Source organism: Amblyraja radiata, chromosome 14 (genome assembly GCF_010909765.2).
Source record: "Amblyraja radiata isolate CabotCenter1 chromosome 14, sAmbRad1.1.pri, whole genome shotgun sequence".
Taxonomy (NCBI): Eukaryota; Metazoa; Chordata; class Chondrichthyes; order Rajiformes; family Rajidae; genus Amblyraja; species Amblyraja radiata.
In genome coordinates, this window is record NC_045969.1 from 23,844,026 (window position 1) to 23,859,489 (window position 15,464).

Genomic DNA, 15,464 nt, shown 5'->3' on the forward strand with positions numbered 1-15,464 from the left:
TTTCCCCCCCGCACCTAACACAAATGCCCTCTGGTTCTCGATTCCCCTACTCTGGGCAAGAGATTGCGTTTATCCAATCTAGTTTATCAACCACTCCTCAGTCCATCTGTCCAACCGATCAAGATCCTGCTGAAATATTTGACAGCCGGGGCACAGAAGGAGAACTGTTGTGAGAAGCGGTGGACCGACTGTTGGTGCCTGAAATCCGGGTTGTGTCCAAACTGGAGGTCTGGTATCAGAGTTGGCAGCTACAAGGTACAGGATGGAGGCGCAGGCAAGCGCAGAGGAAACACATGTGGTGAGTCTGGGTTACAACATGGTCGTAGAGCCAGAGAACAGTAGGAATCACAGAGGCAGAGTGGTGAGAGAGGGTTGCAGAACTCCCGTCGCAGAGAGGAAGAGAACCTCTTCAAAGTAGGAAGAGTGGAGCAACAGAAACAAAGAACAGCAGATGCTGGTTTATACCAAAGATAGACATAAAGTGCTGGAGTAACTCAGCGGGTCAGGCAGTGTCTCTGTAGAAAAAGGATGGGTGACGTTTTATGTCAGGACCTATCTTCCCGATGGTCCTCACCGCCTCCCCGGCCAATCACAGGCCGGGGCCACCAACCTCAACCTCTGACCCTTACCTGTACTGTAGCCCCCCGTGGGCTCCGACCAATGACTGTGCTGATCCTTGCATCTTCCCCGCACACCTGCACTCCAACATTCCTCCTCCTATTGGATTCCTCCAGATGGCCATCCACTTGGCTTTTTTTAAATCTCTAATTGCTGATGAGACATCAACCATCTTGACTTTTCTACTCCCCTTATCTACTCTAATCTCACATTTCCCCCATTTCGGCAGACTGGAATCTTTTTCAATTACTTAATTACTCCAGGATCACTTTCTCTCCAAGTGAGATTCTTATTTTATCTCTCTATGTTAAAATCTATTCCAGTTCCTGCAGGTTGAAATCTGTCCCCAAGAATCTAGCTAGAAATGTTTATTAAGGTTAAATTCACATTACTTCAGGTTAATTTGTATCTCAATGCTCCAGTTGAGATATTACCCCATTAATCCACAATAGAAAATATCCTTATTACACATTCTATTACTTAAAGTTAGAACTATCACCATCATCCCAGTTTTGTTGCTAGCCCTATTATTAAACATTTACATCTGAGGTAAATTTTCCAAAGTTGAATCTGTACTCAGTGTACCTGTGTGGAATCTATCTGAAAAGTGTAAGGGTTTGGACATGCTAGAGGCACGAAACATGTTCCCGATGTTGGGGGGTCCAGAACCAGGGGCCAGAGTTTAAGAATAAGGGGTAAGCTATTTAGAACTGAGCCGAGGAAACACTTTTTCTCACAGAGTTATGAGTCTGTGGAATTCTCTGCCTCCGGTGGAGACCGGTTCTCTGGATACTTTCCAGAGAGAGCTAGATAGGGCTCTTAAAGATAGCAGAGTCAGGGGATATGGGGAGAAGGCAGGAGCGGGGTACTGATTGGGGATGATCAGCCATGTTCACATTGAATGGCGGTGCAGGCTCGAAGGGCCGAATGGCCTACTCCTGCACCTATTTTCTATGTTTCTATGTTTTAAAAATGTCCTGTGAATCCAGCTTCAGCTACCTTCCTATCCATCCTAACTAGCCACTGTTATGGGAAGCCCCAGTGGCCTAATGGATAAGGGTTCAAGTCCCATCTGGGGTGATGAAATATTTTCCAGTTGGGCTCATGTTGCTGGAATATGGAGATAAAAGGACTGTAGTTTTTCCAACCACTGAATCATCCCCTCAGTGTTGTAAATCTGCCATTTTCTTTCTCATTCAATACCTCTGCTGTGAATTTATTCTCATTTTCTGAGATAGAAGCTTCCCCCATTGCTCTGTTAGAATTTATACCTTTTTTCCCATATTAGATTTTCTCCCTATATCTCCGGGTTCAACTATATTTCCAGGGTCCTTGTAAACAATCACTTCCAAAATTAAACTTTATTCAATTAGAAATGACACAAATTCACAAGTTGGAAACGAATCCCCGCTTTATCAGATTCAAATCTACTGAAAAATAGAATCCACTATTACATTATTCCAGGGTGGAACCTATCTTCTCGTTACATTTGTTTTGAACTACCCCTAATTTATCTGCCTTCAGTCCCAACAGTTAACCTAACACAATTTCCTGACTAATGTGGATTACCTTCAGTTCCTCCCTCCCACGAGATCCTCAGTCCCCTAGTATTTCTGGGAGATTGTTTGTGTTTTCCTTTGTGAAAACAGAACCAATGTACTGGTTTAACTGTTCTGCCATTTCCTTGTTTCCCATTATAAATTCGCCTGTCTCGGACTGTAAGGGGCCTGCATTTGTCTTCACATGAAGCACACACAGCCTCTCCATCTAATTCCTCCTCCCTCCTCCCTCCCCCCTCCGGATCTGTGCCTTCAGTGTGCGGTGGCACTGAAAAATTGCTTGCGGTAAACTGGAGACACGGGCTGCTGTAAAACAACAGTCTTATTCTCATTCATTAACATGTTAATTGGTATCCTGTGACACTAACTGCAATTATGATGAGGTCCAGTGTCAGGCATTGTACATGGATCCACCATAATCAACACGGCGGGCATGTACTAAATTACTTCCATAGCCAGAGGCAAACCAAGTTCCTAATGCTGCAGATCCCCGCAGAAAAGAGCGAAACACCATTATGTGGCTGTTCCACATCCTTCAATGCAACATTTATCAAATAAGTGAAATCTACCCCCTTTAGTTCCCGAACTGTGCAGCGCGTAGCAGACAGCTTGACAAGCACTGTAACTTAATCTCTGCCCATTCATGATTTAACACTAGCCCAGCGACTTCGGAATGGTCCAAAACCTGGTGCAATGTATTGGCACGGAATTATTTAAAAAAATTAAGTCTTAATGCTGGAAGGCTCTTTTCAGACATTCTTGGTGCCCGCTCCCCATCATTAAGGTGCACAGCGACTGCCTGATACTTCACTTTTCCAAATTGATCCTTACTGGGTAGATGATGGGCGACGTTGACACCGGCTTTTGTCTGCAGATGGACAGGGAGACACTTGAGCCCCGGCGCTCGTGTGACAGAGAGGGAGATACTATCGGATTGCTGCTCATGTTACCACAGAGTCAACTGTCCCCAGACACCGTGTTTTCCAACTCTATGCCCCGGGAACGCTAACCCGTAGGGCAGCCACTGCGACCTCGCCGAGTGTCCTTTAGCACCTTGGAGAGCACCTCACGCTGCAGCGAAGAACATCAAGAAGTTATGTTTGAACGGACTTGGGATAATGATCTAACCAGCAACCTTGGCAGGGCGCCGTGGGCTCTCCTTCCTGTCAGCCCCGTCTAAATGATAAACTTGTGGTTAGTACATTTCACTGTGAAGATGCAGTTGTCTATCGCTCAATAACACGGAGCGCTTGGTGGCTCGCCGTTCACCATGCTGAGGAAATTGAACCTGATGTTTCGGCCGGACGCCGAGGGTAAACTGGGTGAGTCCGGCGGTGGCAGAGAGTGGCCGAGCGAGGGGTCCGGCATCAGGCTGGTTCGTAGCACCTCCCTCTACCTGATCGGGGAAAGTCACCAACACGTCGGAAGTTCTTTGAAGCGCAGCCAGAGCGCGGTGAGCGTCGACTCATCCATCTACAACATCAAGGCCGAGGACAGACTATGGATGTTCTCCAGGACTCAGGACTGCCTGCAGTATCTCCACGACCTGATCATCCTGCGCCAGCAGTACCGGCCTGCTAGCAACCACGGCAAGTCCAAGGACAGGCCCGACCAATCCTCTGCCCTGGTAGCGCCTTCTAAAACCAGCAAGAAGCCATCGCCTGGGAAACACGCCTCCAAAGTAGGTCTAACGGTTCTTTAACAGACCACGGCGGTTGCACTTCTAATTATCACCCTCCCCCCGCTCTTTAAAGTTAGGAGCTTTGCAATTTGTTTACTATTATGAGATTGGACATAGCGGCCCGCTTCACTATTACATAACTCTATGGTTCTGTTTTGTCAGGTTTATGTATAAATGGACACATTATCCACGGGAAGGCAGGTATAGAAATATTCCATGACATCAGGCAAAGAGGATCAAGGGAATGCTGGCCGGTGCACAACCGATCATTATTTCATTGTAACCTGACACCTTGCAATGACACACAAAAATACACAAAGTGCTGGAGTAACTCGGGCCAGGGGAACATGGATAGGTGACGCTTCGGATCGGAACCCTTTATTCAGGCTCAATCTTCAGAGTTGATTGATACCTTAGGCCAACTATGACTGGTTTAGCAAAACACAAAGTGCTGGAGTAGTTCAGCGGGTCAGACAGCATCTGTGGGGGAATGGATAAGCGTCATAGATTTGGAAACCGGCCCTTCGGCCCAACGTGCCCACACCGGCCAACATGTCCCAGCTACACTAGTTCCACCTGCCCGCGTTTGGTCCATATCCCTCAAACCTGTCCTATCCATGTACCTGTCTAAATGTTTCTTAAAGTCCAAGTGATGACCTCCTCATCATCAAAAGGAGATGCTGTCTGAAAAAGGCAGCCAATATCATCATATACCCTAGCCACACTCGCATTTCATTCCTACCAGCGGGAAGAAGATATTGGAGTGAGTTCCAGGTTCAAGAAAAGCTTCTTCCCAACAACCATCATAGAAACAAACATAGAAAAATAGGTGCATGAGTTCAAAAAACAAAAAGGATGCAGGGCCGGCCTTAAGCCGATTGGACCGATTTCTCCCAATTGTGCCCAGCGCCTAAGTGGGAGCCCCGCCTTAATTTTCCGTATTTCATACGGAAATACAAATTCGCTTTGTTAAATAAAGATTAAAAAAAACATTCACCATACGGATTTTTTTACAAAACGAACATGGATAACAACCGCTGCGTGGCCATCAGACACAAACGATTTGTTAACTACTACTGTTAGCACTGGTTAACAGCCAGTAGTTAACAAGTAGTTATACAATGTGTCATCAATGCATCGATCCACATTCCTCAGTAAATGTAATTGTGTTTTGAACAAGTATTAATGACGCTGCGTTCCTTTGAATACAATTCACGCGGCGTCATTAATACAAAACACATTTATATTTTCTGGGGAATGTAGATTGATGCATTGATGACACATTGAGAATTTCTTAAAACTTTTGAGGGCTTCTTCTCGGCGAGCTTCTTCAGGTTAGTCATTCAATTTACCTACCGATCCACATTGTGTCTCTCTGTCTTTCGCTCCCTCCCTATCTCTCTCTCGCTTTTGTCTATCCTCAATTTCAGAGTTAAATAACATTTCTCATGGGGGGCATAGCGTCCCCCACCCCCCCCCCCCCCCCCTTGTAGTTTACAATGCCAAAATTGAAAAGTTGAGGAAAAACAAGGTGTCCAGAGTTGTTTATTGGTTACAATCTGTGGAGTATGATGATGCTACTGTTTATGGTATGCCAATGTACCAGCTAGCAACTGATCTTCTACATAAAGACCTGTCTATTGCTAGAAATTGTAATTTATTTACCTATCTGTTACGGACTTGCAGCATATAACACAATAATATTAAAGTTCTGATCTTGAGAATATCACATTTTTGAATTTTCAAGACAGTCTGGGTGTTTATTACTATTTCCGTCACAACGGACAATTTTGTAATTAGCTACAATTAGGTAATTAACTAATTATATGCTTTCATTTCAGGTCATCCAAGTAAGATGTTTTATATTTGTTTCAGAATGCTTCAATCTATAATAACTGAAAATTTCAATCAGTTCTCTTAATTTTTAAGAAAGTTATGGGCTTTTGACTGTCGTCAATCACAGCTTTTATGTTAAGTCAATGGAAAAGCGAAAGTGAAATAGGTGTCAAATTAAACTTATTTTTATGCTGTATCTGATGGGATAAATTGCAGACTTGATTTTTAAAATCTCAACATTTTGTAACATTGCTAGAAAATGTACCTGCATCTTGGAGGCCGAAGGTTAGGTTGTTAGCCAAGAAAGATAGATTTTGTTATCCCTCAGTACAGCAACATCAAGAACGATGTTGCTATACTGAGGGATAGCCAAGTCTATCCCTCATTGCTAGCAGCTGATGGGAAGCGGCTGTAAAGGGACAGTGCTGCTGGGGGGGAGAGAGAGTTCCTTTCACAGCGTGTCGGTAGTCTGGCCAGGGTTAAAGTTGCGGTGAGGGCAGGAGCGTTGAGAAGGAGGGGGTCGGGGATCATGCCAGCATCCAGCTCAAGAGCGAGTCAGCGGGCGATGGATAACAGGACAGCGGGTGGTGGAGCTTACTCCATATGTCAGTGCGAGTAACCTCAATTGATCGCTTGTTCGCGCTGACACAGGAGTAAGCTCCACAGCCCGCTGTGATGTTATCCATCACCCGCTGACCCACTCCACTCTATGATCTTTGCTCTTGGGCTGGTCCCCTGACTGTTCAGACGGAGAGCACTGCCAGAGGTGAGCGGGCAGTCGGTTCCACTGTCCGGTGAAGGCGGCCGCTCGTAGCCACGCGAGCTGCTTCCCTCCCCGGCCACAATGCGGTGGCTCTGCGCCCAGAGCGAGCGGCAGTGGTGAGTGAGTGGGTTACTGGCATGAACCTCGACCCCCTCCTTCTCAACGCTCCTGCCCTCCCCACAACTTTACCCCTGGCTAGACTCCCCACATGCTGTGAAAGGAACTCTCACCCTCATTGGTCTCTTGAACTAGTATAGTCATTCAATAAGATGACAACTGATTCATGTTGTCCTGATGTGCTCCCGTTTTTCCCACCATCTTTCCACCTGCCGTCACCCTCCACCCCCCACCCATTCAGTAATTCAGAAAGAAGGAGATTTGGAAGCCTTGGGCAAATTGAATTGTTATTTTATTTATTTTTATTTTTTATTTTTACGGAGAGAACAATCTGCGCATGCGCGGTTTAAGATTTTTTCAAAGACGACTGACTGTCACATTACTCATGACACGTGCCTCAATATGACTCATTTATAATTATGTATTTATATTTATATGAAAATTGTTCCCAATTGGGCCCCGCGCCTCCTAAGGCTGGCCCTGGAAGGATGCATGGCACAGGTATAGGCAGCTGGGATCAAGTGCATCCCTGGAGGAGTTTTGTGAACTAAGGAGTAAATTGAAAAAGGAGAGAAGGGCAAAAAGGGGCCAGGAGATAGCTCTGGCAGGTAGCATTAAGGACAATCCAAAAAGATTTTATAATTACATAAGGAGAAAAAGGGTAACTAGAGAGAGAGTGGGACCTCTCAGGAATCAAAGCAGTCACCCCTGTGTGGAGGTCATAGATGAGTATTTCTCCTCTGTATTTACTGAGGAGAAAGACTGTAGAATAGAGGAACTTGGGGCAGTCAATGGAAGTGTCATGAGAGCAGTCAGTGTTACCATAGAAGAAGTACGGAAGGTACTGTCATGTATGAAGGTAGACAAATCTCCAGGGCCTGATCAGATATATCCGATGACGTTGCAGGAAACAAGAGAGGAAATTGCGGGAGCCCTGGTTGTAATTTACGAGTCGCCCTTAAATACAGGAGAGGTGCCGGAAGACTGGAGGGTGGAAAATATTCTGCCTCTTTTCAAGAAGGACTGCAGGGAAAATGCTGGGAACTATAGGCCGGTGAGCTTAACATCTGTAGTTAGAAAGTTACTAGAGAGTATTCTGAGCGATAGGTTACACAGGCATTTGGATGGGCAAGGGTATTGTCAAGCTTGAAAGGGTTCAGAAAAGATTTGCCATAGAGGCAGTACAGAGAAGGTTCACCAGACTGATTCCTGGGATGTCAGGGCTTTCATATGAAGAAAGACTGGATAGACTCGGTTTGTACTCGCTAGAATTTAGAAGATTGAGGGGGGATCTTATAGAAACTTACAAAATTCTTAAGAGGTTGGACAGGCTAGATGCAGGAATATTGTTCCCGATGTTGGGGAAGTCCAGAACAAGGGGTCAAAGTTTAAGGATAAGGGGGAAATCTTTTAGGACCGAGATGAGGAAAACATTTTTCACACAGAGACTGGTGAATCTCTGGAATTCTCTGCCACAGAAGATAGTTGAGGCCAGTTCATTGGCTATATTTAAGAGGGAGTTGGATGTGGCCCTTGTGGCTAAAGGGATCAGGGGGTATAGAGAGAAGGCAGGTACAGGATACTGAGTTGGATGATCAGCCATGATCATATTGAATGGCGGTGCAGGCTTGAAGGGCCGAATGGCCTACTCCTGCACCTATTTTTCTATGTTGCCAGGACTAGAGGGTGTGAGCTATTGGGAGAGGTTGAGTATGCTGGGTCTCTATTCCATGGAGTGCAGGAAGATGAGGAGGAATCTTTTAGAGGTATACAAAATCATGAGAGGAATAGATCAGGTAGATGCACAGAGTCTCTTGCCCAGAGTAGGGGAATCGAGGACCAGAGGACATAGGTTCAAGGGAAGAAGATTTAATAGGATTTAATAGGAATCCTAGGGGTAACTTATTCACACAAATGGTGGTTGGTATATGGAACACCTGCCAGGGGAGGTGAGGCGAGGACAATCCCATCATTTGAGAAATAGTTAGACATACTTTCAAGAGAGTTAGACAGAGCTCTTAAAGATACCAGTGTCAAGGGATATGGGGAGAAGGCAGGAATGGGGTACTGATTGTGGATGATCAGCCATGATCACAGTGAATGGCGGTGCTGGCTCGAAGGGCCGAATGGCCTACTACTGCACCTATTGTCTATTGAATCAGCACCGCCATTCAATATGATCATGACTGATCATCTAAAATCAGTACCCCGCTCCTGCTTTTTCCCCATATCCCTTGATTCCTGTAGCCCTAAGAGCTAAATCTAACTCTCTCTTGAAAATATCCAATGAATTGGCCTCCACTGTCTTCTGTGGCTGAGTTCCACATATTCACAACTCTCTTGGTAAAAAAGTTTTTCATCTCAGTCCTAAATGGCCTACCTCTTAGTCTTAAACTGTGACCCCTGATTCTGGACTCCCCCAACATTGGGAACATTTTTCCTGCATCTAGCCTGTCCAATCCCTTATGAATTTTATGTTTCTATAAGATATCCTCTCATCCTTCTAAATTCCAGTGAATACAAGCCCAGTCGACTCATTCTTTCATATGCCAGTCCTGCCATCCGGGAATTAACCTGGGGAACCTACGCTGCACTCCCTCAATAGCAATAATGTCCTTCCTCAAATTAGGAGACCAAAATTGCACACAATACTTCAGATGCGGTCTCACAGGACCCTGTACAACTGCAATAGGACCTCCTTGCTCCTGAACTCAAATCCTCTCGCAATGAAGGACAACGTTCTTTCTTCACTGTCTGCTGTACTTGCATGCTTACTTTCAGTGACATGCTCTTGAACACTACAAAACACTAACCTCAACGATGAACTATGGACAGTCTTTGGTCGTAGTAAGGCTTTGGATTTTGTGCACCAGATTGGCTTATTAATTTATTGCAATGTTGTTCATTATAATTTATCCATGTGTATTATGTTTACAGGACTGTTATGCTGCTGCAATCAAGAATTTAATTGTTCTGTTGTATATGTGACAATTAAATACCCTTGTCTCTTTTTGACTATGTTATGACAGAGACTACAAATCTAAAGTACTTCATTAGCTAAAGAGTGTTCTTGAGGTTTAGATATTTGGCATTTTTATGCAAATCATTCTTCCTTTGTTCTCCCCAAATTTAATGTTAGCAAGCAAATCAAAATAATCATTAAATCATAGAGATTGTATTCATCCTTTAATACACTAACTCTAGCCTCCAGTGGAGTTTGCACGTCCTCTCTGTGATTACATGGGTTTCCTTTGTCCATTCCATTCTCTTCCCACATACTATGGATGTGCAAATTATGTGGCCATTGTAAAAATCCCCTGGTGAGTGGTAGGATCTGGAGGGCTGAGTAAGAATTTGGGGAGAATAAACAGTGGGATTAAGAGCAATGGATGCTTCATAGACATTACAGACTTAATGGGCTGAAGGGCCTGTATCCATGCAGCTGTATGACTCCATGTTCTAGTACGAAATGTTGGGTTGCATTTCTTGTCTGCAGCTCGAATTTTGTAGGTAAAGGAGAAATATTTTCAATCTTTACCTAAATAACACTGCTTTTTTAATTCAACAGAAGACAAAGGATGAATCCAATCCTGCGCCGGCACCAACAGAGGCTGAAACACTGGCATACTTTGATTCAGTCATCGCAGCTTTTGATCAGGGAAACAAAAGCAGGACTCATACAGCAGGGGCTATGCATATTGATGTGGACTTTGTTAGTAAGTTTGTCTTAGTAGAAATCAAAGTTTATCTTTTTAGTCTGCTCGTTGAAAATCGAAGTGCTGTAGATTTGCAGGTACCAAGGAGTCTCAGTGTCATACAATAAGCTAAAGCATTTAGATATAAATCTTGAAATTAAATTGAAACCCCTTCTTCTTCTTATCGAGTCCACACACAAGATTAGAAGTTGTTCACCCAGAGCTGAACTTCTCTATATCTGCGTACAATGGTGTCTGTCTTGTGCTTCTTGTGCATGGTGGTGGAAAGATTGGTGAGAATAGGGCCGCAACGTGAACGCTCTTTCCTTGACCCCACTGCAACCCCTTACATTGTGTTACAATGGTAACACAGAAAATATTGATCCATAAAAATCATTACTATTGTATATAGTAGTTGATTATAAAGTTACCATATAATAGAACAAAGACCTACACTCATGTGTGGACCTGAGATTTGTTTAATATATCTAATTGTTGGACTGTCTTTTATGCAACAGGGGACTTGCAAACTCACAATGGTTTCTGTGGTGAGTGACAAATTGGGTAGTCAGCAACAAGAAGGACCTTGACTCCGGTCTCATGTGAAAGCTGGACCTTTGTTGGGTGAAGGTTTGGAACAATAAAAAAAAAGGGCTGTGAGTTGAGCTGTGAGCTGGTGAGCTGCCTTGTGCATTAGATAATTGCTAGCTGGATCTCACTTCCCAGGGCCATCATTTGATTGAAGGATGTTCGATGCATACCATTGTGGTCTATGTATCCCTGTTTATCTCTTGGTGTGGAAAATGTCCACTGAAAATCGTGGGAGGCCATACTGGTGTCAATGTAACATTATGACATGATCCCAGCCCCATAAAATATAGTGAGGAATAATTTGTAAAATCTTAGGGAAGAAACAATTGCATCCATATTGATCCCTCAAAAACTTGCAATCTTCCAAAGGGATATGCAAACAATTAGGTATTTGTGAAGTGTACTCATTGCTGTCAATTAAGAAATAGTTACCTAATGGATAGATTTAAGTTTAAATAGGAAAAATAAAAGTCCAGCATGTAGAAGTAATTACTTGGTGGAATCGGAGTTATATCTGATGAGTATTTGATGCTATGAGAATGCAGGGTGACTTGGACAGGGGTGAGTGGGCAGATGCATGGCAGATGCAGTTTAATATGGATAAATGTGAGGTTATCCACTTAGGTGGCAAAAACAGGAAGGCAGATTATTATCTAAATGGTGTAAAGTTGGGAAAAGGGGAAGTACAACGAGATCTGGGGGTCATTGCTTATCAGTCAATGAAAGTAAGCATGCAGGTACAGCAGGCAGTGAAACTAAATATTCCAGGATTTTGTTGTTTCAGGTGTGATAGAATTGGAGGGGCAAGAGGTGGAGGTGTTGCATTGCTTGTCAGGGAAGATATTACAGCAGTGCTTTGGCAGGATAGATTAGAGGGCTCGTCTAGGGAGGCTATTTGGGTGGAACTGAGAAATGGGAAAGGTGTAGCAACACTTATAGGGGTGTATTATAGACCACCTAATTGGGAGCGAGAATTGGAAGAGCAAATATGTAAGGAGATAGCAGATATTAGTAGTAAGCACAAGGTAGTGATTGTGGGAGATTTCAATTTTCCACACATAGACTGGGAAACACATTCTGTAAAAGGGCTGGATGGTTTGGAGTTTGTAAAATGTGTGCAGGATAGTTTTTTGCACCAATACATAGAGGCACCTACTAGCGAAGGGGCAATGCTGGACCTCCTGTTAGGAAATAAGACAGGTCAGGTTGCGGAGGTATGTGTTGGGAAGCACTTCGGGTCCAGTGACCACAATACTATTAGTTTCAATATAATTATGGAGAAGGTCAGAACTGGACTAAGAGTTGAGATTTGTAATTGGAGAAACGCTAACTTTAAGGAGATGCGAAAGGATTTAAAAGGAGTGAATTGGGACATTTTGTTTTATGGGAAGGATGTACTAGAGAAATGGAGGACATTTAAAGGTTACATTTTAAGAGAACAGAATCTTTATGTCCCTGTTCGGTTGAAAGGAAAGAGTAATAATTGAAAAGTGCCATGGTTTTCAAGGGTAATTGGACACTTGGTTCAGAAAAAGAGAGAGTTCTACAATAATTATAGGCAGCATGGAGTAAATGAGGTGCTGGAGGAGTATAAAGAATGTAAAAAGAATCTTAAGAAATAAATTAGAAAAGCTAAAAGAAGATATGAGGTTGTTTTGGCAAGTAAGGTGAAAGTAAATCCAAAGGGTTTCTACAGCTATAGTACTGTAATAGCAAAAGGATAATGAGGGATAAAATTGGTCAATTAGAAAGTCAGAGTGGACAGCTATCTGCAGAGCCAAAAGAGATGGAGGAGATATTGAACAATTTATTTTCTTCTGTATTCACCAAGGAGATAGATATTGAATTATGTGAGGTAAGGGAAACAAGTAGAGTAGCTATGGAAACTATGAGGATCAAAGAAGAGGAAGTACTGACACTTTTGAAAAATATAAAAATGGATAAGTCTCCAGGTCCTGACAGGATATTCCCGAGGGAAGTTAGTGTAGAAATAGCAGGGGCTATGACAGAAATATTTCAAATGTCATTAGAAACGGGAATGGTGCCGGAGGATTGGCGTACTGCGCATGTGGTTCCATTGTTTAAAAAGGGTTCTAAGAGTAAACCTAGCAACTATAGACCTGTTAGTTTGACGTCAGTGGTGGACAAATTAATGGAAAGGATACTTAGAGATAATATATATAATCATCTGGATAAACAGGGTCTGGTTAGGAACAGTCAACATGGATTTGCGCCTGGAAGGTCATGTTTGACTAATCTTCTTGAATTTTTTGAAGAGGTTACTAGGGAAATTGATGAGGTTAAAGCGGTGGATGTTGTCTATATGGACTTCAGTAAGGCCTTTGACAAGGTTCCACATGGAAGGTTGGTTAAGAAGGTTCAATTGTTGGGTATTAATGGTGGAGTAGCAAGATGGATTCAACAGTGGCTGAATGGGAGATACCAGAGAGTAATGGTGGATAACTCTTTGTCAGGTTGGAGGCCGGTGACTAGTAGGGTGCCTCAGGGATCTGTGTTGGGTCCGCTGTTGTTTGTCATATACATCAATGATCTTGATGATGGTGTGGTAAATTGGATCAGTAAGTATGCAGATGATACTAAGATAGGTGGTGTTGTAGATAATTAGGCCATTTGGAAGAGTGGGCTGAAAGATGGCAGATGGAGTTTAATGCTGATAAGTGTGAGGTGCTACATCAGGCAGGACAAATCAAAATAGGACGTAAATGGTAGCGAATTGAGGAATGCAGTTGAACAGAGGGATCTAGGAATAACTGTGCATAGTTCCCTGAAGGTAGAATCTCATGTAGATAGGGTGGTAAAGAAAGCATTTGGTGTGCTGGCCTTTATAAATCAGAGCATTGAGTATAGAAGTTGGGATGTAATGTTAAAATTGTACAAGACATTGGTGAGGCCAATTCTGGAGTATGGTGTACAATTTTGGTCACCTAATTATAGGAAAGATGTCAACAAAATAGAGAGAGTACAGAGGAGATTTACTAGAATGTTGCCTGGGTTTCAGCACCTAAGTTACAGAGAAAGGCTGAACAAGTTAGGTCTTTATTCTTTGGAGCGCAGAAGGTTAAGGGGGCGCTTGATAGAGGTCTTTAAAATTATGAGAGGGATAGACAGCGTTGACGTGGATAAGCTTTTTCCATTGAGGTAGGGAAGATTCAAACAAGAGGACATGATTTGAAAATTAAGGGACAAAAGTTTAGGGGTAACATGAGGGGGAACTTCTTTACTCAGAGAGTGGTAGCTATGTGGAATGAGCTTCCAGTGGAAGTGGTGGAGGCAGGTTCGATTTTATAATTTAAAAATAAATTGGATAGGTATATGGACGGGAACGGAATGGAGGATTATGGTCTGAGTACAGGTAGATGGGACTAGGTGAGAGTAAGTGTTCGGCACGGACTAGAAGGGCCGAGATGGCCTGCTTCCGTGCTGTAATTGTTATATGGTTGAAGTTGGTAGTAAATTGGAAATTTCAAAATTGAGATCGATAAACTTTAGCTACATGTGTTATAAAATATGCATCCAAGACAGCAAAATAGAACTGTGAAACAAATCTACTGTGATCTAATTGTGCAGTGGAGCAGATTCGAAGATGTGAAAGGCCCATTCCAGGATGACTGTTCATTTGTACGGCTGACAATTATAGTGTTGCCTCCTCATTTAAAACTGCATGCAATCATGACTTCACATAAATCATTGCTGCCCTTATTTGGTGATCGATGTCCCTATGTATCATCATTGTATGATTACTCTCCCGCTGAGTGACGTGTGCCATGTTACTATGTTAAAAAAGTTACTATGTTATAAATGCAGGTTCCTGAACTTAATGTAGGAGTCAATTGCTTATGTGCTAATTACAATTCTACATATTTATCTTTCTATATTTATACCTAGTTGCCAGCAGCACAAGTGAGCACAGTTTGCATTCCAACTGGATCCTTAAATCGCCAAGAAGGTACTCTATTGACTTGGCACATTTGACAAAGGTGGAGGATTTCTCTCGAAGATACAGTGATGGGATGCGAATGAGCTTCAAGAGATTAGAGCGACACCCTATGTACCTCCCCAAGCTGGTCGAGAGCCCAATTCACACGATGAGGTTCAAGCCAAAAGCACACAATGAAGATGACGAATTGTAGTCAACTACATCGCAACAGCTTTGAAATCTGCACACACCTGACCAGCTTGTATTAAGTCAATCAAATTCTTTGTTCAACATTGCAACCTCCATATTAATGCACTTATGGGCACTGCTGGCGAGGCAAGCGATTATCACCCATTCCAACTGGCTGTTACAAAGGTATTGATGAATCCATCGTTGAGGTCAACTGGGGAAGCTGCTCCATCGATGTTGGGTGTCAGGCATCTCAGAAGTTAGAGCTTGCCATGGTGAAGGAACGGTTGTATACTTGCAAATCAACTAGCAGGGTAATTTATTCTCATGCGCTGCTCCCAGTGAACTTCTTGGCGGTGGAGATGATAGAGCTGCCATGTGCGGTTGAATAAACCTTGTTGAATTGCTATAGTACATTTCGTAGATGATATGTAAAGAAAGCAAACAGCACTGGTAGTGCATGAAGCAAATGCTCAAG

General features: G+C 43.2%; 1 protein-coding gene across 1 annotated transcript; it reads left to right on the top strand.

Moving 5' to 3' along the window:
- Positions 1 to 3,190: 3,190 nt before the first annotated feature.
- c14h13orf42 (chromosome 14 C13orf42 homolog) lies at positions 3,191 to 15,263 on the top strand. Its single transcript, XM_033033506.1, has 3 exons — positions 3,191 to 3,858; positions 10,143 to 10,290; positions 14,767 to 15,263. Exons 1-3 carry the CDS (start codon positions 3,448 to 3,450, stop codon positions 15,009 to 15,011), a joined length of 804 nt encoding a protein of 267 aa, XP_032889397.1. The 5' UTR covers positions 3,191 to 3,447; the 3' UTR covers positions 15,012 to 15,263.
- Positions 15,264 to 15,464: the final 201 nt, after the last annotated feature.